The sequence below is a fragment of the Canis lupus genome, chromosome 5 (genome assembly GCF_003254725.2).
Source record: "Canis lupus dingo isolate Sandy chromosome 5, ASM325472v2, whole genome shotgun sequence".
NCBI classification, from domain to species: domain Eukaryota; kingdom Metazoa; phylum Chordata; class Mammalia; order Carnivora; family Canidae; genus Canis; species Canis lupus.
The window spans coordinates 1,653,130-1,679,322 of record NC_064247.1 but is presented as its reverse complement, the minus strand read 5'-3'; the positions used below and the strand labels follow the sequence as shown (position 1 = coordinate 1,679,322).

Genomic DNA, 26,193 nt, shown 5'->3' with positions numbered 1-26,193 from the left:
CTGCCACAGGGTCTGCAAGATGCCCCAGGTCCCCCGCGGGGGAAGCCACAAAGGGTCGTTCTCTGGGTCAGGCAGTGACCTCCCTGACCTCCCAGTGAGGTGCCCCTCCCCACCCGGGCTCTCCCCTCCACTGGCTCCACCGGCTGGCACCCCCTCCCAGCTCGGCCACAGCAGGCCTCAACAGCGGGGCTGCTGGGCTGCTGGGCTGCTGGCAGGGCTGCTGGCGGGGCTGAGGTGGGGGGGGCCTGCACCACCAGGGCACTGTGCACGTCCTCCCCTCCCCCTCCCTCTCCCCTCCCCCCTCCTTTTCTTTCCCCTTCTTTCCTTCCCATTCCCCTCTTCCCCCTTTTCCCCTTCCTCACTCCCCCTTCCCCTTCCTCACTTCCCCCCTTCCCCCTTCCCCCCTTCTGCCTTCCCCCTTCCCTCTGAGGCAGTGCCCAGAGGCAGCACTGGCACCCCGGGCTGGAGGAGGGGCCACGAGTCCAGAGCCAGGGGCCTCCAAATGCAGATCCGGGCACGAACTGGTTGTTTTTGGACAAACGTGGGACATCATGGGCTTCCGAGGAGAGTCCCTCAAGCCCTGAACCCTACATTTCCAACAAACCTAACATCGCCCCTGTCTGTGGAGCCGAGCTAGCTACTCGCGCCATCGGAGAACTTACCACCTTGGCTCAGGCAACTCTCAGGTCTGTTTTACAGGCCGATCTCGAATTAACCCCACGCTGGAAAGGACCTGTGTTCAAGTCCTCATCCCAATACCCCTAAAACTTTCCCTAAGCACCCCCAAATCCAAGATTACCTGACAACTCACGCAGCTTGTAAGCTAAGAACGGTTTTTACCCATGTAAGGGGTTGTAAAAAGAGGAAGAAGCATATGAAATAAAGGCCTTATGAGGCCCACAAAGCCCAAGCTATGTAGTCACGAAAAGACATCAGCCAACCACGTCCTGAAGGAAAGATCTGGAAAGCCAGGAGAGATGGCCGTAGGGAGGCTCAAGAGAAAGCTGAGACGGATGGACACAAAGGAGCGATAGGAGCGCTGCACCAGGAGAACCGGGGCCGCTTCCTGCCCTCATGCAGACAGCGCGGGTGCCCAGACCTGACTCCCCACCTCAGCTGGGCTTGCCGCAAAGTGTGTCGGGGGGATCCCGCGCCCCTTGTCCCTGCCCTCGCGGCTGGGGTGCAGCCCGTGGGACGGGGGTGGGGGGCCCGGAGCTAGGCCACAGCAAGGGCGATGGAGCGGCGGAGAGAACAGTCTATTGTCCCTGCCACGTTGCGTGTTTTTGAGATACCAAATTGCCTGATCGCTTTGACATTTCCGAGACCAAATTAAAATGCGCCACCATGGAGACGAAATGTCATTAGCCTCATTATAAGTGATTGTGTTAAAATAAATACAAAAATAAAGTGGAAATTAGTCCAAACCATTAAAATACAGAAGCAAAAATGGCCAACAGGGACCTTACATGTGACAGACTAAGAAAGGTTGAGACTCCCCCTAAGGAGGAGGAAAGATAAATGTAAGGAGCGCGGTGACTGAGCCACGGGCCCGGTGAACACGGCCGAGCCCGGCATGGCCTGGGGAAGGGCACTTACCCTCCCCGAACCCCTGAATTCCGTCTCTAGGAAAATGAGAAAGTAACAGCATCATCTTGGGGATCTGCTAAGAGCTTCCCTTCTAGTAGGAAGGAATAAAGAAATGGTCTTTTGGGGACGCATACTGTCTTAAGATGGCCCTTGAAGAGAAGGGGGCAGCAAACCCCTCTGGGCCGAGGGGTAACTGCTCTTGACCAGGGACAGAAAGGTCTTCGCGGGGCAGCTCCTGGTTTTCTCCAGAGCGTGAGCCTGAGCCAGAGAGCAGATCTTAGTAAGGAAGGGCCCCAGGTGTGGGACACAGAGACTCTGATCACGACTCCATCCTACTGAAGCTCAGCGCCTACCCCAGGAGCCTCCTACCATCCACACGGGCTCATCTCCCAACGCACTTACTCTGCCGCTTTACCCCAGCTGCCCTCTGACCCCTCACTCTTCTCTGTTTATTTCACCAGCCCCCAGTTCCTACTGACACCATGAACTTGATACCAGAAATCTGGTTCCAGTCGCATACCGTCTACCTACCTACTGAGTTTCTCATTCCCACCAATGGAAATTTGCCTTTAATGTCCTCCCTAGTCTTACACACATTAACCCTAACAAGTAATGATGTACTGATGCCCAAAAAGGAAGAGAACAGAATCCTTCTCTTGCATCCTTGGAAAAGGGACATTAATCCGAACTGCCATCATCACTCCTCTCCCCCGCCTCCCCCATGAGAGCCACACGGAGCCTGCCCCTTTGGGAATGGTGACCCAGCGTGTTGAATTCCTACTCGGCTTCCTCTCCACACACCCTCCACAGGCATTGCTAACCAACCGTGGGCCTCCTTCCCACTGAGCAGAGTGGACCATGGGACCACTACCTATTGATTGGAAATTGGCACCATTTTCTGCCTCTTTGAGATTAGGGACCATTGTTTTCACCGAACACAAAATAAGCCTCTCTAATGAGTATGAACCAACCCAACTGGAAGCACAATGATAGAATAATAACATCTTAGATTAGCATATTCCTTCCCGTGCTCTAAATTCTCTCTCCATCCATAGCACTCAGGACCCACATAAAAATCCCGCGGATTACAAAGGCAGAAATCGCCGCTTCTTCCTACAATCTGAAGGAACCGAGACCCCAGCAAAGAAAGTGTCTTGTCTAATTTCCCACAATCCATAGCAAAGAGGGACAAACAGCCACGTATCTTAACTCTAAGTTTACTTCAAATTTGGAATCACTTTAAGTCTTAAAGAGCAGAGCCAAGCACTTTGCTAGAGCTGTGAGAGGGTTAATTCCCAAATGTCTGCAAATAGCTTGGTATATAAGAAGAGCCTCAGTAATGAGCAATAGCTCAGAGGGCTTTGCTGACATGAGCTCACTACTTCCCAAAGCTTCCACACCATCTGCAGCAGGAGTTGGTCTTTCTACCTTTGACTTCCTGTTCCTTTACCTGCTCTGTCATCACGATCCCCCAGGAAATGTGTGAACGGGTTAGCAATACTTTTTTTTCTTTTTTAATTTCAGATAAGCTGGAGATAAGGATCCTAGGAGGACCGCGTGGGAAGGCAGGAATGGGAAGGAAGCGTTGGCTAGCAGAAGCCCCAGTACGGTGGTACCACCATCTCTGATTAACTGAGACAACAGCTCCTGCAAGAGGCATTGTCCTAACCGTATAAACAGAAAAAAATGTTATTCTGGAATCTGCAGAGTAGTTACTGTTTAATCAGCATGTGCAAATGCCACCGTCCATGTGTTTTGTGCTGGAGCCGGGGGCCAGAGAATGAATTTTGTGCATCCCTCCGAAGGTGACAGGGCTAGGGAGTGGGGCCATCCTCTGGATGGAGCAGGTTTCTCCACTCACGTCTATAGTTCCCAGAGTGTCTCCACGCACCCACTTGCCTCCCTCCAAACCCAGCAGGCATCTGACTTCTCCGATTCTTTTTTTTTTTCTTTTGGTCCCTGCATCTATGGGTCCTTCTCCCACTTCCCTTCTTTAACCTGTGAATGTTGATTTAAATACCGTGCCTATTTTCCCTTTGCTCCGCAGTGTGGGAGTCGGGACAGAGGAGATCTCTTCCTACTGCCATCCTAGTCCACTCTGAGGGCCTGATCGATTGTTCACTGCAGTGCAGACTGAGCAACACCACGGACTGGAACAAGGCTTAGTAGAAGTGACCTCACGAAAGGTCCAATATCCAGCTGAGAAGACACATCTCCAGAGGTGAAAAGCACCAGCATCTTACTCCTGTGGAGCCGGAGGAAGGCAACAATCTGCTAAAATGGGTCAAACACCAGGCTCCAAGGCAGTGGGCTGGCTGCAATCAATCCCCATTTTCGGAGTGCTCATTAGAATTACAAAACATCAGAGCCGGCAAGCACCTTAAGGGATCATCTAGTGCAACCTTCTTTTGTCCATGATTTGAGGCTAAGTCCAGTGCCCCCTGCCCCACCAAGGTCACACAGCCAGGCATCACCAGGAAAGTAGAGTTCAGAGATCCTCATTCCTATTGCTCCTTGCACGGCGCCAAGGGTGTATTCACTCTGGGAAAACAGGAGAGGATCCCTGTTCCCAAGTAGCCGACTCTCTAATTACAGAGACAAGATAAAGAGATTTTTAAAAAGAGATTGTCAAGAGAGTAAATCATTAAAATCCCAAATGAGTCAGGGCTGATAATGTATGCTCTAACACAGTTTTTCCCAACTGGTGATATTAGGATCACCAGGGGGGCTTTTAAAAAATACTAAGATCTGATGTCCTACCCTGACCAATCACATCAAAATCTTGGGGAGCAGGGCTTCGGTGGGCCTCTAGGTGGTCTTCACATTCCCCCAGGTGATTCTGATGTACAGCTACGGTGAGAACCATTGCTCTGGGAGGTCAGAGGGAAGGAGGTTCTTACTGGGTAAAGTGGCCACGAAAGGCTGCTGGGAAGAAAATGTATTTGGGCTGGGCTTTGGGTTGAAATTGGAGAGGTGGGGTAGGCCTGGAGTGAACTCAAGATTCTTCACTTCTATGCTGCTGGTCTGGGAAGCACACTTTGAGGAGCAAGATCCATTCAATCCATTGGCATCGTCTGGGAGCCTTTGTGTCCACTTTCTGCATAATGATCCAGGGGAACTTCTGCCCCCAGTTTCCTATAGGAAGTGGGTGAGGCCATTTTAAAAAAAGGTCTCATGCTCTTGGAGAGAGATGCCTGCAAGCTCAGCAGACCTGACCCTGACTAATCTGACTCCACACTGCAAATTTGATCCACAGGAATCAGCTCATGGGGCTGGGGTTGAAGTGATCCTCTGTCTGGCTTAGTAAGAATCTGGCCCCAGACTCCTAATCACAGCGAAGAATGGGAAGAAGGGATATAATTGTGGAGAGAGCTGTCAAATGACATCTCTCCTGTGGCTTTACACCACAGATCTCATCTGCCTGTGTCAGCAGCCTCTTCCCTCCTTGCTGGATGCAACTGGGCACAAACCCAACGGCAAGGAAAGAGCTAAGGGCTTCTAAAGTGGGAGGCAGAGGCTTGGTGGGCTTTCCACCTCTTGCTTGGCATCACCCCACCACCACGCAGTCAAGAGGACAGGACAGACACAAGGAGGCTGTGCTGCCCCACGCTTCCTTCCTGACTTACCCAAAGCCCCTTTCTTCAATTTGGCAGCGGGAACAATGCCGTTCAGCGTTTACAGATTGTCTTGAAAGCCTCTTCTATGCTTTCTATGACTGCTTTCAATTAACCTTCTCCCATTGATCTAAGTCAGCAGCTCCAATCTCATTTCTAGGCAGAAACACTAAGCCACAGAGAGGTTAAGAAGGTACCCAGGGGCGTACGGGTAATCGGCAACACTGCCGATTTCCTCCTCCCGTTAACCTACTTACCTAAGATGTTTCTCCTAGATGGAGCTACCCGTTAGGACATTTATTCAGTAAGTGTCCACTGAGTGCCCTTTATATGTGGGGCACCACCTCTTGAAGGCTGTTGGGACCTACCTCATGTCCACATGCATTCTCCAGACCAGACACCCTGGCCACACCCCTGACTACAGGAAAAGCGCTGGAGCTACATGGAGAAGTTCTTACATAAGGAATTCTGGCAAAGGTTTGCTTATAATTTTACACCTTTAAAAAACAGGTATGGATCTGTGCAGTCATCCAACCTGCTCTAAGCTGGTCACTGAGCAGGAATTCACATCTGCAAGATGCAAGGTTATGTAGCCCAAGACCAACAGCCTGGAAGACCCTCGTTTGTGTTTGTGGTTCAAAGCCTGGCTGCTCCATGTGGAGAAGAAAGACTTTCAGAATTTCACAATATTATTTCTTGGGGATGATCTATAGCAGACTCTCAGTGAGTGGGAAGATGGTGGGGAGGAAAGTGCTCTGAACTGGGAACAATTAGACCTCATTTCTGTACCTGATTGTCCTGCAGGTTGCTGTGTGAACCTAGTTAGATAAGCTTACCTGAGACATGAGTCCCCTCATTTGTTTGGCTTCAATGATCCTTTGTGATGTTCAATATTTGTGGATATAGGCTTCTCATCCCCTAGTATCAGGCTTCCCTTCATGCCCTAGTATTAAATACTTATGACAGCATTATGGATGGGGTCTGTACCTGAATAACGTCACTGTACACTGCAGTGGTTTGGAATGACATGTGATCAAGAATTTTGTGCCTAACGAGGCTTGCATGTCACTCATCTATTGGGTGTTGCCTTGACCCATTTACTAGCCTACCCACATGTTATCAGAGATGAACTCTTCATGTTTCTATGTAATCACTTCCTCGACCTCTTATAATTTTGAAGTTTCCCAGAGCTTAGTGTCTGGAACTCTTCTCTTCTCTCTCTCTCTGTTCCTTCCCTGGATGATCATTTAGCCTTGTGACTTTAAACATCACCTACATGCCAAATGCAGACCTCTGGCCCCAGACACAACCCCTTCCCATGCATCCCAAACTCATTATACCCAACTGTCTTCTCTCCATGTTATATAGACATGCAAGGTTCAACGTGTGCTAAATAAACTCCTGGTCCTTCCCCCAAATCCTGTTCCACACATACATTTCCATCACAGTTGATGTCAACTTTATCCTTCCAGCTGTTCAGTTAAAAGAATATAGTGTTCCCCTTGGATCTACTCTGTCTTACATCATATTCAATATGCCAGCCTGGTAGCTCTGCCTTCAACATAGAGCCAGAATCTGCTTCTGTTGCCTCACCTGCTATCACCCTAGCTCAAAACACCATTATCCTTTGCTTTGATTACACCCATAGCCCCTGACTGGTCTGCCTACATCTACCCTTCAGCATTCAGAATTATCCTTTTAAACAAATTAAGGTCATGTTACTCCCCTGCTCAAAAATCTGGAAAATCTCTTCACCTAACTCAGAGAAAAAGCCAAACTCCTTAGAGAGAAGTACAAGGTTCATATAATTGGGTCCCCCATTATTGCTCCAGCTGCCATCTCCTACTACTTTCCATTTGCTTACTTCACATTGCTTACTCCACCTGGCTTCTTGCTGTTTCTTGAATAGGCCCAGTAAGACTCCACTTGCGTGGTAGGGGCTTTGCAATAAACAGTGCTTCCACCTGGAAGGCTCTTTCCTTCCAGGTATCCTCATGGCAAATTCCCTCCCCTGCTCCAGTCTCTGCTGACTTAGGCCGTTGTCAATGAACCCTACCCTGCTGCCCTGTTTAAAACCACAACTCTCTTCCCCAGTATTCCAAGCTGGTCTCCATACTCTGCTGTACTTTTCTTTTTTCTATGTTATTTCCAGTCTTCTAACATACTATAACATGCACCTAAGTCCGACATCTATTGTTCATTATCTGATTCTCCCACCAGTATATAAGCTTCCCAGAAGCGGGAGTCTCTGTTTTATTCGCTGATGAATCCCAAAGTCTTAGAACAGTGCTTGACTCTTGCTAGGTCCCCACAATATTTGTGAATGTTGTTAAAGAGCAATAGCCATGTTAATTCATTTCCGAGAATTCAATGAGCAATCAAATATACCTTTATCCTGAAATTTGAGCATACCTTGCAATTAAAACAAACCCTTCAAGGCATAAAGAAGAATTGAATATTACTTGTCCTGCTTTCTGGAATGTATACACCTAGAGGCTGCAAGTCTACCTTGAAGGAAACAAAATAGAAGAATCTGAGGAGAAATGCACCACGCCTCTGATAATGTGTGAAGTCCAGGACATTAAAAAAAGGTGAGGGGAGGAGGTTGTTTACACCTTTGACTCTATTCATAACATGGACATTTAGAAACTTGTGGAGGTTTCACCAGCACCATCATGCATTTTTTTGACATTTAAATCATACAAACTAAATCCACAACACAGTGAGGACATTATTGCTTGGATTACAAAGTCCTGCCATTTTCTTAACACTGCACTTTGGAGGAAGGCTTAGATTATTCCCCTACCACTCTCTCACCGCTTCACCTCCTACTTCCTGTTTCCCAGTCAATTCCCAGACATAAATGCATACAGTTAATGGAACTTTTGGTCAGCTTCTCCACAAAGTAATTCTCCACTCCTTTAAAACCTCATCTCGAACATCCCCAACTCTGGGAAGCCTCCCTGAGGAAACTGAGAGACCAGGTTTCTTCCTTCTTTAAATGCTTTCATAAGATGGTTTATGCAGAAGACTGCAGAGGTACCACATTGCAATGTGTTTGTTTACAGGACTGCCTCTTCTGAGTGGAGCACTCAAGGACTGTGACCTTGGCTTAGTCATCTTGCTATACTGAGCCACTAGTGCCTGATAGAGAGTAAGTAAGGGCTCTACCAGTGCCAGTTACCCAAATGACCTTGTAGAATCACTAACTGTGTGTGGAGTTTCACAAGGAATAGCTTTTACCTAAACCAAATCTGGCATTTATAATGGTTCTTGAAAAGATCCTAATCGCTAAGCTCGATCCCAGAAATTAACAGTTTAGCTTCTAAAATTATTGTTGTCAACAACATAGCAGCAGAGAAATCAGGCCAGCAGGGCCAGCTGAATTATAGAAAGAAAGATGTGATTCAGAATCCCAAAGGGTCAGTCCTTCCACAACAAATCCCACTAGGGCTGTAAAGGATTCTGCAACAGGGAATTGGAGAGCACATCCTGCAAGATAGAGATGCCTCAAGACTGGTCAAGACCATAAGAAAGATATCCCAGAGCTGTAGTAATAGATCACATCATTTGGCATCTGCAACAATCTTAAGCGCTCCAGCATTGCCGGCGTTTGCAAATAGGGGTCATAAGAGGCTTGCATGCAAATGAGAAACCAGTACAGGGAAGGTTAAATAATTGTCACATATACTTCCTGCAATAGTTACTTAAAAGGGAGGCATTTGGGCTGCTCTTTAGGTTTGGAGCCCTAAGATAAATGACCTCTTAAATATGGGTTCGATGCTTTGGGCTACAGGTCACTCCCAAAGGGGAAAACGAGAGAGGGATCCATCAAACATCCCTACTTCGTTTCTGTCAGTTCCATTCCACCCTACCTGTGTCTCCTCCTCACCTGGAGCTCTTGACATTCCCTGTTACCAAAATTATTGTGGGCAGGACTGTCCATATTCTGCCAAAGACCCCTCCTTTCCATTAAGTAACCCAGAAATTCTAGTCAAGGGTTTTTTGGTTGTGTTTTTTTTTTTAATATCTAGCATCCTTCTCCCTTCTTAATTTGTAGGCGATTCCTTTATTTTCAGATTGACACAATACTTTTAATTGATCTCAAAACTCCACTGCCACAACTGTACGCAGGTCTACCCATCATCCACATACACTAATTTCTAGATATTGTGTTTCATTTTAGTTTTAAGTCTCTGTGTACAGGAACCGTATCTAGGCTGTTGCTCTCACTCCTGACCACCCTCAAGTCTAATAGCCTAAAACCTGATTCTGCCCTAAAGAAAAGTTGCTGGGACAGTTTGGCTAATAAAAATTGTGTGCTCCATGAGAGAGTCGGTCCAGCTAAATTGACCAATAATATAGTTATGGCTTAGATTGTTCAAATCTGTTTTAATCCATAAGGACCGTCCCAGAGAACAAGCCTACTATTATATCTAACAGTATTATTATCAAATATCTTCCTTTTGTCAACCATTCCTGTAAAGTATTCTCAGAGAGCACGTGGCACAGATGAAGAAGTTGGTAACCTGATTTATAGGTTCTGGAAGGATAAAATTTTCAGTGAAACAAAAAATGATAACTAGAAGCTTCTCACGTATTTGAAACCAGAATAGATCTGAGGTGCAGGCCTATGAAATAAGAAGAGAAGTCCATCTTTCATTAACTGTAGGAAAGATAACTGACATAAGTTAGAGGGGTTGCTAGGATACTGCACTGACCACTTAAAATCACAGAACAGTGATTCCCAGTAATTCAACTGGGAGCAACTTTGTTCCCCAAGGGACCTTAGTCTATGTCTAGAGACATTTTTGATTGTCACAAATCAAGAGGTGCTACTGGCATCTGATGGATAGAGGTGGGCAGGGATGCTGCTACAGGTCCCACAACGCATGGACAGTCTCACAACAAAGAAGTATCCTGCCTAAAATGTCAATAGTGCCAACATTAAAAAAACAGGCAATGGGACCATTAAGAAAACCAAGTTTGAGAAGCTAAGACAAAACTGTAACAATTACAAACTGAAGCATTACTGGATGGTTGAACCAGCTTTATGAGTTGCATAGTCAATGCGTTCCAGATAACGAACTAGGAAAATGAGGAATGGATGTAAGGTGTGGGTTGGATTTCCAAATGGACTTAAACTATGTCAAGGGAGAAAGGAAACATCTTTATTATCAGTTCAGAAAAGCCAGGAACTCAGGTGATAAATTTTCAGAGACACGTTTAAAAAAATGTCCTATTTACTCCAGAGTCAGAGTAGGGCCTCCAAGGAGAAGGGCTCCTGGATTCTGCCGAGGAGAGTCCCCCAAAAAGCAAGTTTCTACTGGTATTGAAAACTGCACAGATCTCACAGTGCTGCCCATGTGTCCTAGCTCAGCTCCACAGAGTGGGATGGATGGTATAACATCAAACTAGGAAGGTTTAGAATGTGGAGCAAAACATTGGCTTGCACACCTAGTTAGCTCTGTCAGCCCAGCAGCGCCGCATTAGCCTGGGTCCTCCAAGAACCAGACAACAAGGCAGGACTAAATGTGCAAGACATTTATTAGGGGAAACACATGTGAGAGAAAATGGAAATGGAAGTGGGCAAGCCTGGGAGAGCCAGCAGACTGCAGCGCCAGTCTGCTCCCTAGTGAGCTGTTCGTGGGGTGGCAGTGGGGTGGGAGGGGGTAGGCAGCAAGTCTGGTGGAAGCAGAGAATGCCCTGTGGGTCTAAGAAAATGTTGGCAAGGCCCTTGGGGAGCCTCACGTCAAAGCTGACCAGCAGGACCAAGAATGGACCTGACCTAGTACCTCTACGCCACTTTGCCACTGGCTGAGGGCACCGCCTGGAGAAACATGGCCTCAAGGGCAACCCAGCAATGGGCTTGAGAGAGCAGAGGCTGGGATACTTGGTCAATCATATTTACTGCAGCCAAAGATCTGAAAGACACGTTCTCATGGCTGCCACCCACGCAGGGACAAGACTTCAGTTGCCTGAGGATAAAAACTACACTCAGGAAAGAGTGTCCTTTCCAATTCTCCTTATCATTAGTCCTTTCTGTATATGTGCATTACTACGGCTAAAAATATCTCTTTTAACTCTACCTCTGCTGGATTTTTCCTCAGAGGAAGAGGTACTTCTCAAGCTAAGTCAGGAAAGCTAGGACCTCAGTGTCTCTACAGTAGGTGGTCCTTGCAGAAGAGCTGGCACAGAAGGACTCAGCGAGAACTCTGGAAATACAGAAGCATGAGCACTTGGAACGGTTGGTCCTTGTCTTCAGCTTTTTCTCTTTCTAAAGATTATTTTGCATTTATTTCCCTTCAATAGCATTTTTGGATAAACAAGAGAATATTCCTGATAGTGGTCTGTATCCACTGACATGCAACTAATTTTTTTTTACCACAATAGCATTGTTGAAGAACATCGCAGTTGCTCCAGGATGGGGTCTTCCATAGCAACCGTATTGTACCAATATCCAGAGTGATCTGTGGCCAAGGACACATCCCCATTCTAAGTCCGAGAGAGAAGCAACCAGAGCTGAGCCATTAGAAGCATTTTTGCCAAGGGCGATTTGACGTTTCTGTCTGGATTCTAACCCCAAGGACATAGTACAACCTAGGGCAGTGGGCTTCAACGGGGTGCTCGCCCCTGTGGAGGGTCTGAATGTTACAATGATGTGAAGGAAAGGAATATTAGAATTCCTGTCTTCATTCTTTTTTGTCTTATGTTTTTAGTCATCCCATATGAGCAGCAACATATTCTCATTTCTACATAAACAAATGCATTGTGTGTACATGCTTTAAAACAAAGAAGTTCAGAGACCTGATAATACGGTGGGTCTTAATTTTTTTTTTTTAATAGCAAAAAGGGATGGTACAAAACACGTGAAGGTGAAGCTACTCTGGTTGCTAAGGGCAGCTGCAGTCAGGGAGTAGGGAATAGACTCCCACCCACTTAGCTGCTGCAGAACCTTAGGGCTCCGAACAACACAAATAGAACACCATAGGCAGCAGGATATGGAGCTGCAGGACGTGATCGGAGAGGCATCATCTTGGGGGAAGAAAACTAATTAGAGCTGAGCAAGCTCCTGAGCAAAGCCATCAGCGTGAAGAGTCCAAACAGCTATGAAAGAGCCAGGCAATAGAACTGAGCAGGGGAAGCATCCTAGGCAAGAGTAAAGTATTTCTGAAGAGGGGATTGGAGATTGGAGGATTTTCCTAGCAGAACTGAGTAGATGAATAACGACGGCAGCTTTTAAAAGGACACTTGTAGCCATAGGTGAGTGCAGGGAGGGAACAAGCAAGGGTGTCCCCCAGGGGAAGCGTCACCTACCAGGTTAGCAAGGAAGACTACAGAGTTCTTAAATCCCCTTCTATTTCTAACATCCTAGGCTGTTAGAAGACCACAGGTCCAGGAAGCAATACTTTCCTCTCACGCTCCAAAGTGGAGTCCCATGACATTTCTGCTTCTGATGTTACAGAGACACAACCTTCAAAAGCAAAAAGAGATTACTTTTTTTTTTTTTTTTTTCAGAGAATGGGGGATAGAGTCCCACCTACTTAGCTACAACCAAACCTGTAGGCTTTGGACAAAAGAATAAAGCTTAACCAAGAAGAGGAGGGTGGTTAACTTCCTAGCTGAAACGATTAATCCGGAGGAGGTATGGAGTGAGGTGCGCTTCTGGGTGGCGGTAAGCCGGGCAGGCTGGCAGGCAGGCAGCTGTTGCACATCACCCAAATGCCCTGTGCTTACCCCTTAGGGTCTTTGATGTTATTGAGCTGCAGGGCTCGCCCTCTGATGCCTCGGGCAGGAGTCTGCCCACAGAGGTGTCTCCCCCAGTGGCTGAAAGTCACCCTACAGCACCTCGACATGGGGAAGGAAGGTACTGTGCTCTGAGGCAGCAGCGTCCTCGAGGCGGATTTCCTTCTCCCGGAGGCATTATCAGCTCCACTGGCTGGGTGGCTGTCTCCTCCTCTGCCTCTGCCTCTGTTGCTGCACCCTCTGGTTTGGGTGGGTCTGGGGCTTCATCTTTATCCCTCCTTGTCTTTGACTTTCAACAATGCCTAGATCCGCTTTCTTCTAACTCTCCTTCTAGCTCTGACACTTGCTCCCTGGCTTCACACTGGCCCTGCCATCTACCCCCAAATGTTCAATGAAGTCTTCAATCCTTGAAGACTTTTGAGAGAGTACCTAAAAGATTTCTGGTGTCTCCATGTCTTTGAGCAAAATGAAGTCCAATCACAGGCCCGAGAGATCTGCCATAGCTAAGCAAACCCTGTGACCAACATCTGGGAGCTACAGCAGACAGATAAGCTATACTGGAGGGCTTTCTTTTCATTGAAAAAATCTATCACAGTCACCCTCTTCCCAGGTGCCGTCATCAAAAGACAGTAGAAAAATGCTATCATGGAGAATTGAAAATAAAAAGGAATAGAGAACGTAGGATTCATGTACAGGGGGAAAAAAACTATTATGCATCTCTGACTTCCCCCCCATCCCCCTGAACTCTCTTCCATGACTTCTACTCTTCAACCACAGCATAAAATCTGATTTTGCTCCCTTTTTTGGTACGTGTGGCCCTCGCAGGCACGTGGAGTTTAATGGCGTATCTGGAAGTCTAACCTGTGAAAATGTCAATGGTTCTCTGTACCTCCAATCTGTAAGCAGATATGCCTGACTTTCATGCTCTGCCCTGGCATCCAGTGTTTCTGTGGAACTTGACCACGTCAACACAGCTTCGGATGAACATGAGGGAGACCCAGGGCTGGGAGCTGGGAACCGAATGGTCCAAAATCAAAGCTAAAGGGTGCAGCCCTACCTCTCTGAGTCTGCCCATCCAAAGCTGCTCCATAGATCTTTATAGATATTAAAATCCAATGAAAAATGATTTTTTTCTAGTTCCAAAAGGGAGCCAGAGCAGTGCCCTACCTTACCCCAGATGAGACAAAGACTCAGAATGTGGTTAAGGTTTGGGCAAGCTCTACTCTACTCCTGGGGCCTACTTCTCATCAAGGTCCACAGGCTGTAGCTACTCAGAAGACAGTCCAGCAACATGGACAGGAAGACTTATCAAGCGCAGTGTACTTAGGGGATTCTTGGTCTCAAGAGCCCTTTTCAGAACTGTGGGCCACTCCACCACCTCCGCTCAAGCTGGGTCTTTTTCTTTTTCTGAGGCTACTTAAGCTGAGCACGTCAGGTTAGGGCAGGGTTTTAAGACAGGTGTGTGACTCAGGAGATTACCCCCTTTCCGTCACTCAAGCTACACTAGTGAATCAATGGATCTCATTCTGGATTCAGCCCAGCATAGGCTGCATGGGTCTGTGGGGACCTGAGATGGTGTATAGTTTCCCCTCAGGCCTGGGCAAAGAGGAATCTAATTTCTAGGGACTTACTAATCAGCCCATCTGAGGAAGAAGTCAATCCCCTCTCCAGCATGTGTTTAGAGGAGCCAAAGAGGATCCCTCTTCCCACAAAAGTATTCTCTTCATTAATGCACTGCTCCATGAAATTCTAGTTTAAGTTGTGATAGCATGTCTAGGAGGTGGGGGTCATCACCCCAGGCCTGGTACTCACAGGGCTTAAGAGCCCTTTTTTTTTTTTTTTCCCTGACTTTGGGCTCCATGCTAGAGCTCTTCTCAACCCCATCTGGGTCTCTTTCATCCCAACACAAAAAGCAGACCTCTTGTTCTCAGCAGGGCCAGAGTAACTCAGCTGGGGAAACACAAAGCACTTACCAGTGGTCTCCATGGCAAAAAGGAAAAACCAACCAAACATTACTTCAAGACTAGAGAAGTGAATGCAGGAGTTCCCTAAAATAGGTCTCCTTCTCCAAAACAAATGTTACAGGCAATTTGGTATGTGCTCCACTGCCGATTATAACCATAACCCATGACAGTCAGAGCAAGACAGAAAATCAGGAGTAAGGACATTGACACAGAAAAAGAAGACAGAAATGCCCAGAACAGAAATGGCCAACCCAAGTGATGCAATAAGACCTGGCAACCTGGAGTTGTAGAGCATTTCCAAGAGAGCACATCTATCAGGCATTTCTTACCACCCTTCCAGCCACCCTGGGAAGTAAGAAAAGCCATTCTTTTTTCCTGTTTTACAAAGAGGATTAAGAGTCTTGGGGAGGTTGAACCACTTGCCCAAGGCCATCCAGTTCATAAATGCAAGGACAAGGCCATGTCTTTTGCTTGCTAGGTCAGTGCTTTTATGAGCTCCCATAAGGTAATGGTAGAGAACTGCCTACTTCAGAAACAAATAATTTAGAAGGAACAAGGAAAGAAACAGTCATCCAAGTCATAATAAAGAAGCTGTCCAGTCTTCATGGACACCACAGGAGCTAAATTGGTAGCAATTTTGTAAGGCATTTCCCTTTTACTTCCAAGACTCTGCCCCAAACAAAAAGAGGGTAAGGCCCATCAGGGAAAGATACAGAATCCTGATAGTGGTTTTCATCGTCCCTTCCCATCTGGGCCTCACCCAAAGAGGCATCTACCCCAGTGCCAAGTAAGACTGGGCATTCTCTTCTCCATGGGATGAAGCCAGGGGGACTCCCAAGGAAACTCCAACTTCCCTTGGAGCCCGTAGGCTGACGGGCTATTTCCATCTGCCACATTCTCTCTTCCAACATTTTCCTTTCTTTGAGGAGAACAGGAAATCCCTTGGCACTGGGCTGTTCAAAAGAACAAGATTGGCTTGTTCAGAGAAGCCAAAGGCTTCTTTAGGCCTATCTCCCTAGAAACAGAAACGCCCATAGGTGCTTGGCCCTACCACCCTCATGTTTTAGCAATCCTACCATCTTCCATACATCATTGCATTCACCCTTGGCCATATCTGGCATATCTTTGAACTCTTGCTTTCCATTCTGCAATTGTCTACAGCTGTTTTGAGCCTATTGTTTTGATTGCACCCATGCCCATGTTGTCCATTGCAAAAGCAGTGTGATAGTGTAGGGGTGGGGAAGCACAGAGAACGGGATATTTTGGCTCCTTCATTCACCAGCATACAGGATAGTTAGGATGTACATGATGTGCTTTGTACGCTGCGAGTCACCATTTAAACATGAATCATTAATATAGAGACTCAGGCATTCTCAGTGTGGAGTTTCTTTTACTTAGTTCAGAGCCAAGACCAAATAGATAAGTTTAAAATAGATATTTTGATGGTATAGTAATGATCAAGGCAGTCGCTTTTCATAGTGTCTAGGCCAAGCAAGTCAGGTGGACACATATCTGAAATTTGATAATGTACTACCCTCAGCAGATATCATTCTGCATATCAAGAAACGACTGATTGTAAGACATCTCCCAGTTCAGTTACAAAGGTCCTTCAAAGTATGAGAAAGCCTCTGAAAAGGACAAGGCTTCTCTTTTGTTTCTTGACCCCTCACCTTAATCGTTGGGCAAAAGATACTGTGGAGTTGCCCTGTTCCACGATGTTCTTTGTGCACTAAGATGAGAGAGCTTCAGGGAAACAGAGTAGTGGCCAAGGTTACAAGTTCATTTTCCAATAGTGTATGAGCAGGGGGGACAAAGTTCAGTTCGGCCCTTCACTCTCACGCTGAAATGACACCGGGCAGGCTATGAACACAGGTTATTGAAAACTCTGTGTTCAAACATTGGCTCAGTCAACATCTGATAATGTGACCTTGAATAAGGTACTTGGACTCCCTTTGCTTCAGTGTCCTCATCTATAAGATGAAAGGAATGAATTAGGCCACCTCCAGTGGCCCTCTCAGTGCCAATGACCTATACTTTTCAAAATAGATTATTGTAATTTATCCAGGTGGTTGATCTTGGGGAGAGGTCATGCATTCTTTCCTATCATCATGATAATATTTGGAAAATGGTTGTATCTTCGTGCCCAAAAATCACTCAAGTCCAATCAAAATTCCTCTAAAATGCCTGATTTCTTCCCGGAGGAAATAATCAGGGGCAGAATCTAGCAGTTAACATAACTAGAGCTCTTCACAATCCTTCTGATGGATTGGGGAGTGGAGTGATACAATCTTAAGCTTCCCCATTAAACCCTTGAGAGGATACCAGTTAAGGAGCTGAAATTATTAGACTTCCAGAAATGAAGGAATTTCCAAAAACAGTCTATTCTTTATCTCGCAGCAAGATTACACCTAAACAGAAGGAGATGGCGTGCAAGCAGGAATTCGAGGACCGGTACTCTTCTCAATGCTCCTCCAAGGGCTGTCAGTGCTTATTGTGGGTTTACTTTTAGATTCAATTCTTCAAACGTATAAGACACACCTATGACATTCCCTTAAAGGTCCTCAAGTCATCCGCATCTCCCCGTTCCATCCATCGCCAGCCTTTTATCATCTGACCTACTGTGGTGGCCTTGCACTGGCCTCCTTCCTTCCGTGTTTAACCACCTCTAATCCATTCGTGATCTTCACTCCCACCACATGAGTCAATCAGTGATATTCCATCACTTCTAGAGTAAAAACCACAACAATGAACATGACCTTTGGGTGGGAGGTGGGGTTGCACCTTCTGACCCCTTCCCAGCTCTCTCATCTTACCTTGCACCACCCTCACTCCCTCTCCACCCCAGCCGAGTAGAATGTCCTCTGATTCTTTTCGCCGTGTTGTCTCTGCATGTCTTGTTCACTCTGCCCCTTCCTCTGCCCCCTCCCTTGGGTCTGGATACTTTTCACTCTTCATCCTTCAGATCTCAGCCCAGTTGTCTCTTTCATGGGAAAGCCTTCCCTGGCCTCCCTGGCAAGATTAGGCCTCCTTACTGGCAATTGTAGCGGCATACGCTTCCACCTTCCAAAGCCTTATTATCTCAGTTGTGATTTACAACCCTATGGGTATTTATTTGATGCGTGTCTGCCTCACTCACTAGACTGTCAAATTCACAAGAACAGGGACCATAAAAATCCTTGTTCAGGTATCGCACTCCCAGTGCCTAGCAGAGTGCTTGCCACATGGTAATCACTCAATAAATAACAGGTCAAATAAGCTAACGTGCTAGGCACTTAGAGCACTCCAAGATGAACAACACAGGATCCTTGCTGTTCCCAATCCCACAGCCATGAAATGGTGGGTCTGAAATCGGCAAGGCTACAAAAAAGGACCGGGTGCAAGAAATGAGAAAGACCTTGGTCAATTTCTTCAGATCCATTGAGCCCCTTTATACCTTTTCCATACAAACATCGACCATTTGATGGCTATCACTTGCTCAAACAACTCACTCCAACACTAATAGCATCTTCCTACCCATGACCCAACATTTTACTTTTTGTGAACAACACAATTCCTCCTTCTATCAGTACAGTGCACACTTCTTGGCACCGCGGGCATGACTCTACGTTTCAAATAATTGGGGCCATGTCAACAGACATCCTGATTAGATCTGCTAAGTAATCTGGGTCTGCATTAAACCAATAACCCACATCAGAGCCCACATCTGTGTTTATGGAACAACTCTCACTGTCAGTGAGACATCACTGTGTCTGTCGCAACATGTGATGTGAGATCTGGAAACACGCAGCTCCACTCTGAGCTGCTGTGTGTGTTTGGTTGGTAGCTCGGAGCTGGTGTTTATTGACAAGCATGAACACTGGAGTGAGTAATCATTATAAGCATTCTTTGCACATTTCCATCTCCCATTAGCAGAGCGCATCTCCATGCTTCTCTGTCCTCACTCTGCAGATGGGGAAGCGGATGGGCAGGCTGAGACCCAGGGTCCCAGTTGCCTTTGAGCATTCAGTGGGATGGAACAGAATGATTGAGTAGATAAGCTGACACTTGGTATTTGTGTGACCTTGGCTGATTACCTGCTCATTTGTCCATTCAATTCATGCACTCACTCATCCAATCAACAAATACTTTTGGAGCACCTGTTTAATAAGTGCCACTGTGCTAGGCACAGAGGATGTGCTGGACGACAAGCAGATGTGTTCCCTACCCTTATGGGCCATGGTCTAGGGAGGGAAAGAGAAGTAAAAAAAAAAAAAAAGATTTACTTTAAAATATACAGACTCACAGTGTTGGAAGGAACCTGGTGTCATGGACTTGCATAATAAAGAGGGAGATCTAACCTAGTTTAGAGCATGGAGAATGCTCTGCTCTCCTGGGAAGCAGTATTTAAGCTGAGCCCTGAAGGATGGAATGAAAGTTTAGCCAGAAACAGCATGATAAGAGGATCAGAGTTTTTCCAGGCTCAGGTAACCTCACAGTGCAGCCCTTGAAGAAAGAAAGAACATGGTGCATTTGGGGAACTGAGCAAGTCCAGAGCGGTTATTAGAGCCACAAGCTGGGAGGGGAGAGAGGTGTGAGGGGAGAATATATGAGACCAGGGGCTGCTCATGGCCGGTGGACCATGCTGAATACTTTGGACTTTATTCTAAAGGCAACCAGAAGTCTACCTCGAGTTTTAAGCAAAGCAAAGATCAGATCGGAATTGGGCAGTATGTGCCTGACCTACGTCACCATGACTTTGAGGAACAAAGGAGGCCAAATTCTCCAGGTAAACCGTAAAGCTTGGGACCATGGTTATTCTTAGTATGAGCACTAAGCAAACGCCCGTGAATGGTAAAGACTGTGAAAAGTCCCTGGGAATAAAGGCTCAAAAATGGCCACTCGGGCCATTTCAGAGACTCTGTGCCTTGAAATGCCAAACGTGCTGGTTTTCTCCACGTTGAATTGGAGTTTGTCGTCCGACTGTCACTCATCATCCCCCACAAACATACAAGCAGCCATTCCAATCAATGGCCTGTGTCCTAATGCATCGATTCATCTTGGCCTTTCCAGGGGTCTCTCTGCACAGCATCTCTGCTCATTAAAGGGAATGTGCCTGCATCATAATGATAATGCTCCGCACTTACCCAGCACATTGCCCAGGGGTGTCTCAGAGCATTTTGCAAACATTTAATTAAGTTCGTCTAGTGACTAGAGGGGAGTCCCTAGCGTCTCAGCACCAAGGGGTCTGGGTGGGAGGGAGATGATAGCAAACAAGCGCAGGCCTGCCTCCAGCATGGGCTCTGGGGCACAGGGGCGGGCAGGACCCTGTGCAGGGGGTCCCTGCGTCACTAGGGAGAAGCACTCACACACGCCTGGTCATGGCTCTGTGTCCTGCCCCCAGTGCCCCTGGGGTCAGCGCCGGAGGCCACCGCAGGGGGGGGGGGGGCCTGAAAGGGTGGTGATGGATGAGGAGAGGAAGGGGCCTGCCTCCTTTCCCAAGTTGTATATGTGATTCTGAGGGTAGTGAACTCTCCTCTGCAAGTGAGTGTGTGTGTGTTGTTGACATGAGGAAAGGAGGGTGGGAGAGCAGTGGATGTGTATTTGCACCGACAGGAAGGCAGCAGTAAGCAAATGGTCTTAAAGTTTGTCTCGGCTTATAGGATCTCATTTGGCTCCGTCCTCGCAAGTTCTCTGGATTTCGCCCCAAGGCCTACCTGCACCACGGCCTCCAGTGCAGAGCTGAGGCCGCGGGAACCTGCCAAGCGGCGTGGGCCCGTGCCCGGCCCCGCCTTCAGGCCCAAGTCTTAGCCTCCCACCAGAGGCACAAAGAGGCAAAAGGGACAAATGTCTTCAGGAGCTGGTGTCTAGCGCAGGGCCGGACCGACTGGGAGGGCAGAGCAAGCCGCCCGCGGTGATGCCAACCTGTCTCCTCCCCGGCGCCCGCGCAGCCCCTGCGTCTGGAGGGGGCCGATCCGCATCCAGAGGCGCGAACAGGCACGGCTCCTGCCAGCCTGGCCGGTCAGCAGCCGCAGGCCATCTGCGGGCTGACGCTGGAGCTCACTGACAGGAATAGCCAGGCCTGCTCCCCCTCTGTCCTCTGTCCCCGGCCCAGGCAGCTGCAAGCAGGTGGCAGCAGGCCACGGGTCCCCCCCCAGCGAGCCAGGCACAGGAAGGCCATGGCACCCGGGCCACGGGGGACGGGCCCCCCAGCACCACCCGGGGCGGATCAACAGGTGCGTGTGCACAGCAGCCCCCGGGCCGCGCAGCAACGTCCCGGGGACCCCGGGGCCACGTCTCCCAGAGCGGGGACACCAAGGCCCCCGAGCTCCGCGGAGGGCGCCACACGCGTCTCACTGCGAGTCGGAAAGGCAGATGCGGAACAACTCCCTGTTTTACTGGATCTATGTTTCTTGGGGCAGGAGAGTATCTTACTTAATAAATTTTGTTTAATTAGAACCTGTCTTCCCGGATAAATGAGTGGATGAACTGTATTCGGCTGATTTTCATCACTGTGGTAAAGACAGGGACGCAGGTGAGCTGGTCTGGCCCTGGCGGCCCTTCTCGCCCCCTCCTCTGAGCAGGCCTCTCTTTGCCCTCTTGCCAAGCGACCGCAATGAGGCGCTTTGGTTTGGGTTTCGAATGACAAGAACTCAGAAACGTTCAACTTGTTTTCACGCCACTCGCACCGTGGGCCACTCTGGTCCTCCTGGAAGCGAGCGGCGGGTATCGCCGGGACCCGTTCTACAGACTGGTGGGCTGAGACTCAAGAGAGCGTCTTGGGCCAGCCAGAGAACCTCGAGGAGCTCCTGAGCCTCAGCCCCCCACTGCTCATGCTCTCGGAGGTTTACAGGGAGTCCCACGTCCGGGGACTGTCGCTCTGCCCCGTGATGCAGGTTTGGGACACGGACGAGCACGGGTGCAGCTGTCAGCAGCTGCCGTGCGAGGCCCAGGCCCAGAGCTGCTACATCACAAACCCAGGCCAGTGCCAACGGCCTCAAGAGCCTCCTTCTGTGATTTCCCAGGCTACAGGGACACGCAGAAGGTCCTCAGAATGACAGACAGCACAGAGCAGACAGGTCTGAAGCCACACACGGGGACCTCAAGCTATCCGGGAGCTCCGATTAACCTCAGGTTGGGCAATGCCACCTGGCTCCAGGCCACCGAGAAAGCCACTTTAGGAGGCCACCGACAGGTCTCCTTCCCAGGCCTGCTGTTGCCACGGGGCCGGTGCCTAGCGCCGACAGCGTGCAGTCCGACCTTATTAACGTGTCCATCATGTATAAGGAACTGAGGGCCACAGGGGCGACTGCCAAAGGGTGACCAGGCCTTGATCACAGCTGATGCTCAGTCCTTGTCTGCACCTGGCCTGTAATCTATGGTGGGGCTGCGGGCTGGGAGTCTCCGTGCCCCGGGCTCTCCTCCTGGGCCCCCCAGCTCGCCAGGCAGCCTTAGGCAGCTCCTCAGCCCCCCGCAGGTGATGGGCTCTGGGATGGGAAAGGCTTCACGGAAGCTGCGCTGCAGAGCCCCCCCAGGGCCCACCCCAAAGCTAAGCAGTCCAGCCCGAATTACCCAAGGCCCAGGGCTCGTCCCTCCGGGCAGACGGAGAAGGCGCATGCGGGGCAGGAGCCGCGTGCCTTGCAGAGCTGTCCACGTGAGTCCAGGGCCTTCAGACCAGGCCTGATGGAGGAACGGAAGACGTGGCCGTGGCCGTGAGTGCGCGCCCACACACCCGTGCGTGGGACCCAACTCGGTCCAGGCAGGTAGACGGGGACACGCGTGGCCAACTGCCCTGCTTAGGGTCACGCACCAAGGGGCAAGCAGGGCGGCCAAGGGGAAGGGGGCGGGGGGGGGGGCACCATCTGAACTTGAAGAAAGAAAGGAGGGGCGTGCTGAGCTCCAGGGAGCGGAGCCTAGGCCTCCACGCACAGCGACACCTCCCACCCCAGCCCAGGGCCATCCCACCGGGGCTCAGATGAAGAGGAAAAGGCAGGCCGAGGTGGGCTTCTAGTCAGGGCTACAGGCCTGGACACTTAGGCCTTACAGCGACGCCTCAGAGGGTTCTGGCACGGGGGCAGGGGAATGGGATTGAACCTCCCAACCTGACCCAGGATTAGGGATTGAGATGCAAATGTCCTTTCCTCCAGGCTTCTCAGGGCTCCTCCCCCAAGTAACTCATCTTTCCACAAAGCGCCTGACCCCAGATCAGCAAGGCCCCCCGGCACAGACCCATCCGTCCTCCTACCCAGGACTCCCCAAAGCTCCCGGGATCCGGCACAGACCCATCCCTCCTCCTACCCAGGCCCCCAAGGCTCCCGGGCTCAGCAAGGTCTTGAGCCGGGGCGTGACCCTTTCACTGTCAACCTAGGCCCTCTCCCTGTCTTGGGTGGGGGTCGAGGGTGGGGGGGGGTGTCATTCTAGTTTCCACTTGTGACCGCCTTTCCCATCCTCAAGATGCAGGCTAGAAAAGCAATTTACGGCCATCGGTCTCCCCCTGGAAGGCGCCAAGACACAACATCAGCCTTAGAATTATCCTGGGATGCGACGCGGTTGCCAAGCCGTAGGAAGCGGCAGAGTCAAGGGGCATGGGGCTTCACCGTGACCTTAGCCTCCGCCTTTAGACACGACGAAAAGCAGGTGGCTAACAAGCCGGCATTAACCCCGGTGGGAGAAAAAGCATCCTTTGAAACAAAGAAAGAGTCTAAGAACCTGAGGAAGGAAGTGCAGTGCGAGAGGCGGGAAGGAGTCCGGGAGCGGCGCTGCTGGAGCTCCAGGGCCTGGCTCGGCTCCCCGGGGCCCTGCCGCACGCCTTCCCCGCTCCCTGGGCGGCCTCGCAGGCGCCCTCGGGCACCCTTAGCACCGGAGCGGCCCAGGCTCCCGGGCTCTGCCCCGGCCTCCACAGCCCACGCTGGCAGGCGCGACGGCCAAGGCTGGAGGCTTCTCCAGGGCCAAGTCCACACCCCCAGGCAAGCGGTGGGCAGCAGGTGCAGGTGCCGCGGGACCTCCAGAGGGAGGCGGCACCCTGACTCCTCCGGGGTGCACTGCAATGCAGCTTCAGCTGGCCGGGCTCGCCACCCCCTCCGGAGGCGGGATTTTCTGAGTCCTGCCCGAAGAAGAGCGAGCCCACAGCGGAGAGCCCTTGGGGTGGGGGCCCTGCCCGCCTGGGCCCCGCACAGGGAGGGAGCCCCCAGCACAGGGAGGCCCTGCGGCCGCCTGGCACTCAGGGGACTTGCACACACAGGAAAGTTTGTCTTGCCACACGGTGCACCCAACGCGCCCACCTGGCTCCCCCTACCAGGCTGCAGCGGGTACTGAGCGCCCCGGCCTGCCCTGCCTCGCCCCCCTGAACCCGCCGACCCTCCACCCGCCTGGCATCCGGAAGGAGAAAGCCGGCGCCCGCTCTCTGAACTTCTCAGCCTACGGAACAGCCAGCGACACGGCAATTCGGAGCCCAGCTCTGCCACAGGGAAAACATGATTTTTAAAAAGCGTCAGAAAAAAAAAAAAACATCATGCAAGGAATTTCTTCTCTCTTTTTTTAAAGTCACTTCTCTCTTCTTTCTCCCCGGCAAACTTTCATTTTTCTATTTTTCCCCTCTGGTAGCTTTAGGGATACTCAGGGTTCTCATTTCCTGAGAATAATAATAAAAAATAAAAAATAAAACAGAGCCGAGTGATCCTCAATATAAAAATATAAAATTGTGTGATCTGCCTAATATCAGGACACGGAAGGTTTCAGAATCCCAGGATTTGTGTGTGTGTGTGTGTGTGTGTGTGTGTGCATACGTGTGGGGTTGCACATCCAAGCTAGTGTTTACCCAAATGCATGTACCTCGATGTGGGGGAAAGAAGGGAAAAAGGGAATTCCAGGGGGTGGGGGTTTTGCACGGAAACCCCGCAGACCCTTTGATGCTGCCCAAAACCCCGGCCCGCGGAGCCAGACCCTCAGCATTGTTTGAAGGAAGCCTGCAGGCGTTCAGGCGTCTGCTCGCCAGCGGCGCGCGTGCAATCACCGAATCTAGGAAAACGTGTTGGGTTTTGCAACACTTCCACTAAGCTCATTCGGGGAGGATTGCAGCATCTTACCTGTGTGTCGCCGCAGATTTGTTTTCCCCAAGCAAGTCACCGCCGCGCTAGGTGGGACCACATCTAAATCACTGGGGGGGGGGGGGGGGGCGCAAGGTGCGGAGGGGACGCAGGTAGACCCGGACCCCCCCAGCCCTCCCCGGGGGGGGGCAGTCCCAGTTCCCAGGTGGGGCGCGCGCAGACGCGGGGACCCTGGGCTCCAGCGGCACCATCTGCCCATTTGGTGGAAGGGTAAGGAGAGGAGGGGAGGCCGGGAGGGACGCGGCCCCGCAGGGAGGTCGCGGACACAGCGGCCCGCGGCAGGGGGGGTCTCGGCGGGTCAGGTGAGCCCCCCCACCCGCCTCCCGCCCGCAGGCCCCACGGGTTCAGGGCTCGGGCCACGCGGCGACTACGGCGGCGGCGGGAGCAGCTCTCGAACCCAGCTCCCGCGGCGGGCGGGGCGCGCGCAGTCCGTCCGTGGGTCCGTGGGTCCGCGGTCCGCGGTCCGTGGGTCCGTCCCCCCCCCGCGCCCCCCTCCCGGCACCTGGGATGAAGAGCAGCGCGGTGGTGGCGGAGAAGACGACCCAGCAGGCGGGGCGGCACATCTCGGGGCTGCGGCGGCGGCCGGCTCGGGCGGCTGGTGCTGCTGCTGCCGCGGCTGCCTCGCTCTGCGCTGACTCCCGAGCAGGTCGGGATCCGCCGTTTGCAGAGGGAGGGAGGGAGGGAGGGAGGGAGGGAGGGAGGGAGGGAGGGAGCGCGCGGGGAGCGCGGGGAGCGCGGGGAGCGCGGGGGGCGGGCGGGCGCGGGGACTGGGGGCGCGGGCGGAGCGCAGGGCGGCCCCCGGCCCGGGCGCGCACACGGGCCCCTCCGCCCTCCCCTCCCCTCCCGCCAGCGCGCCCCGGGCCCGCGGCCACCGCCCCCTCCGTCCCCACCCCGAGCTCCGGGGGCGCCGTGCGTGCGCCGGGGGGGCTGCTGCGGGGCGCGGGGGCTGTGACCGCGGCGTCCCCCCTCCCGGCCTCGGGGGCGAGGACCCCGAGCCCCAGGGGCGCGCCCCGCGACGGGGCCCTCCGGAGCGCCGGGGAGCCCCAGTCTTCCCGCCCGGAGGATGGGCGCATGGGCCCGCGCCCTACCGCCGGGTCCCCTGCCCGGGGAGCGACACCCTGGGGCTCGACCTCAGGGACGCTGAGGCCATCGGGAGCCTCCACGGAGCAGGCCTGGGGTCTGCCCCCCGCGCCCCCGCCC

General features: G+C 51.0%; 1 protein-coding gene across 1 annotated transcript in view; it reads right to left on the bottom strand.

Annotated features, from left to right (window-relative positions):
* OPCML (opioid binding protein/cell adhesion molecule like) overlaps positions 1-25,652 on the bottom strand; it is a 1,085,315-nt gene extending 1,059,663 nt beyond the window's left edge. Inside the window, exon 1 of the mRNA XM_025464878.3 lies at positions 25,496-25,652. Coding sequence (XP_025320663.1) covers positions 25,496-25,556 — 61 coding nt within the window. The 5' untranslated portion in view covers positions 25,557-25,652. The remainder of the gene's footprint in view (positions 1-25,495) is intronic.
* Between the last annotated feature and the right edge of the window lie 541 nt (positions 25,653-26,193).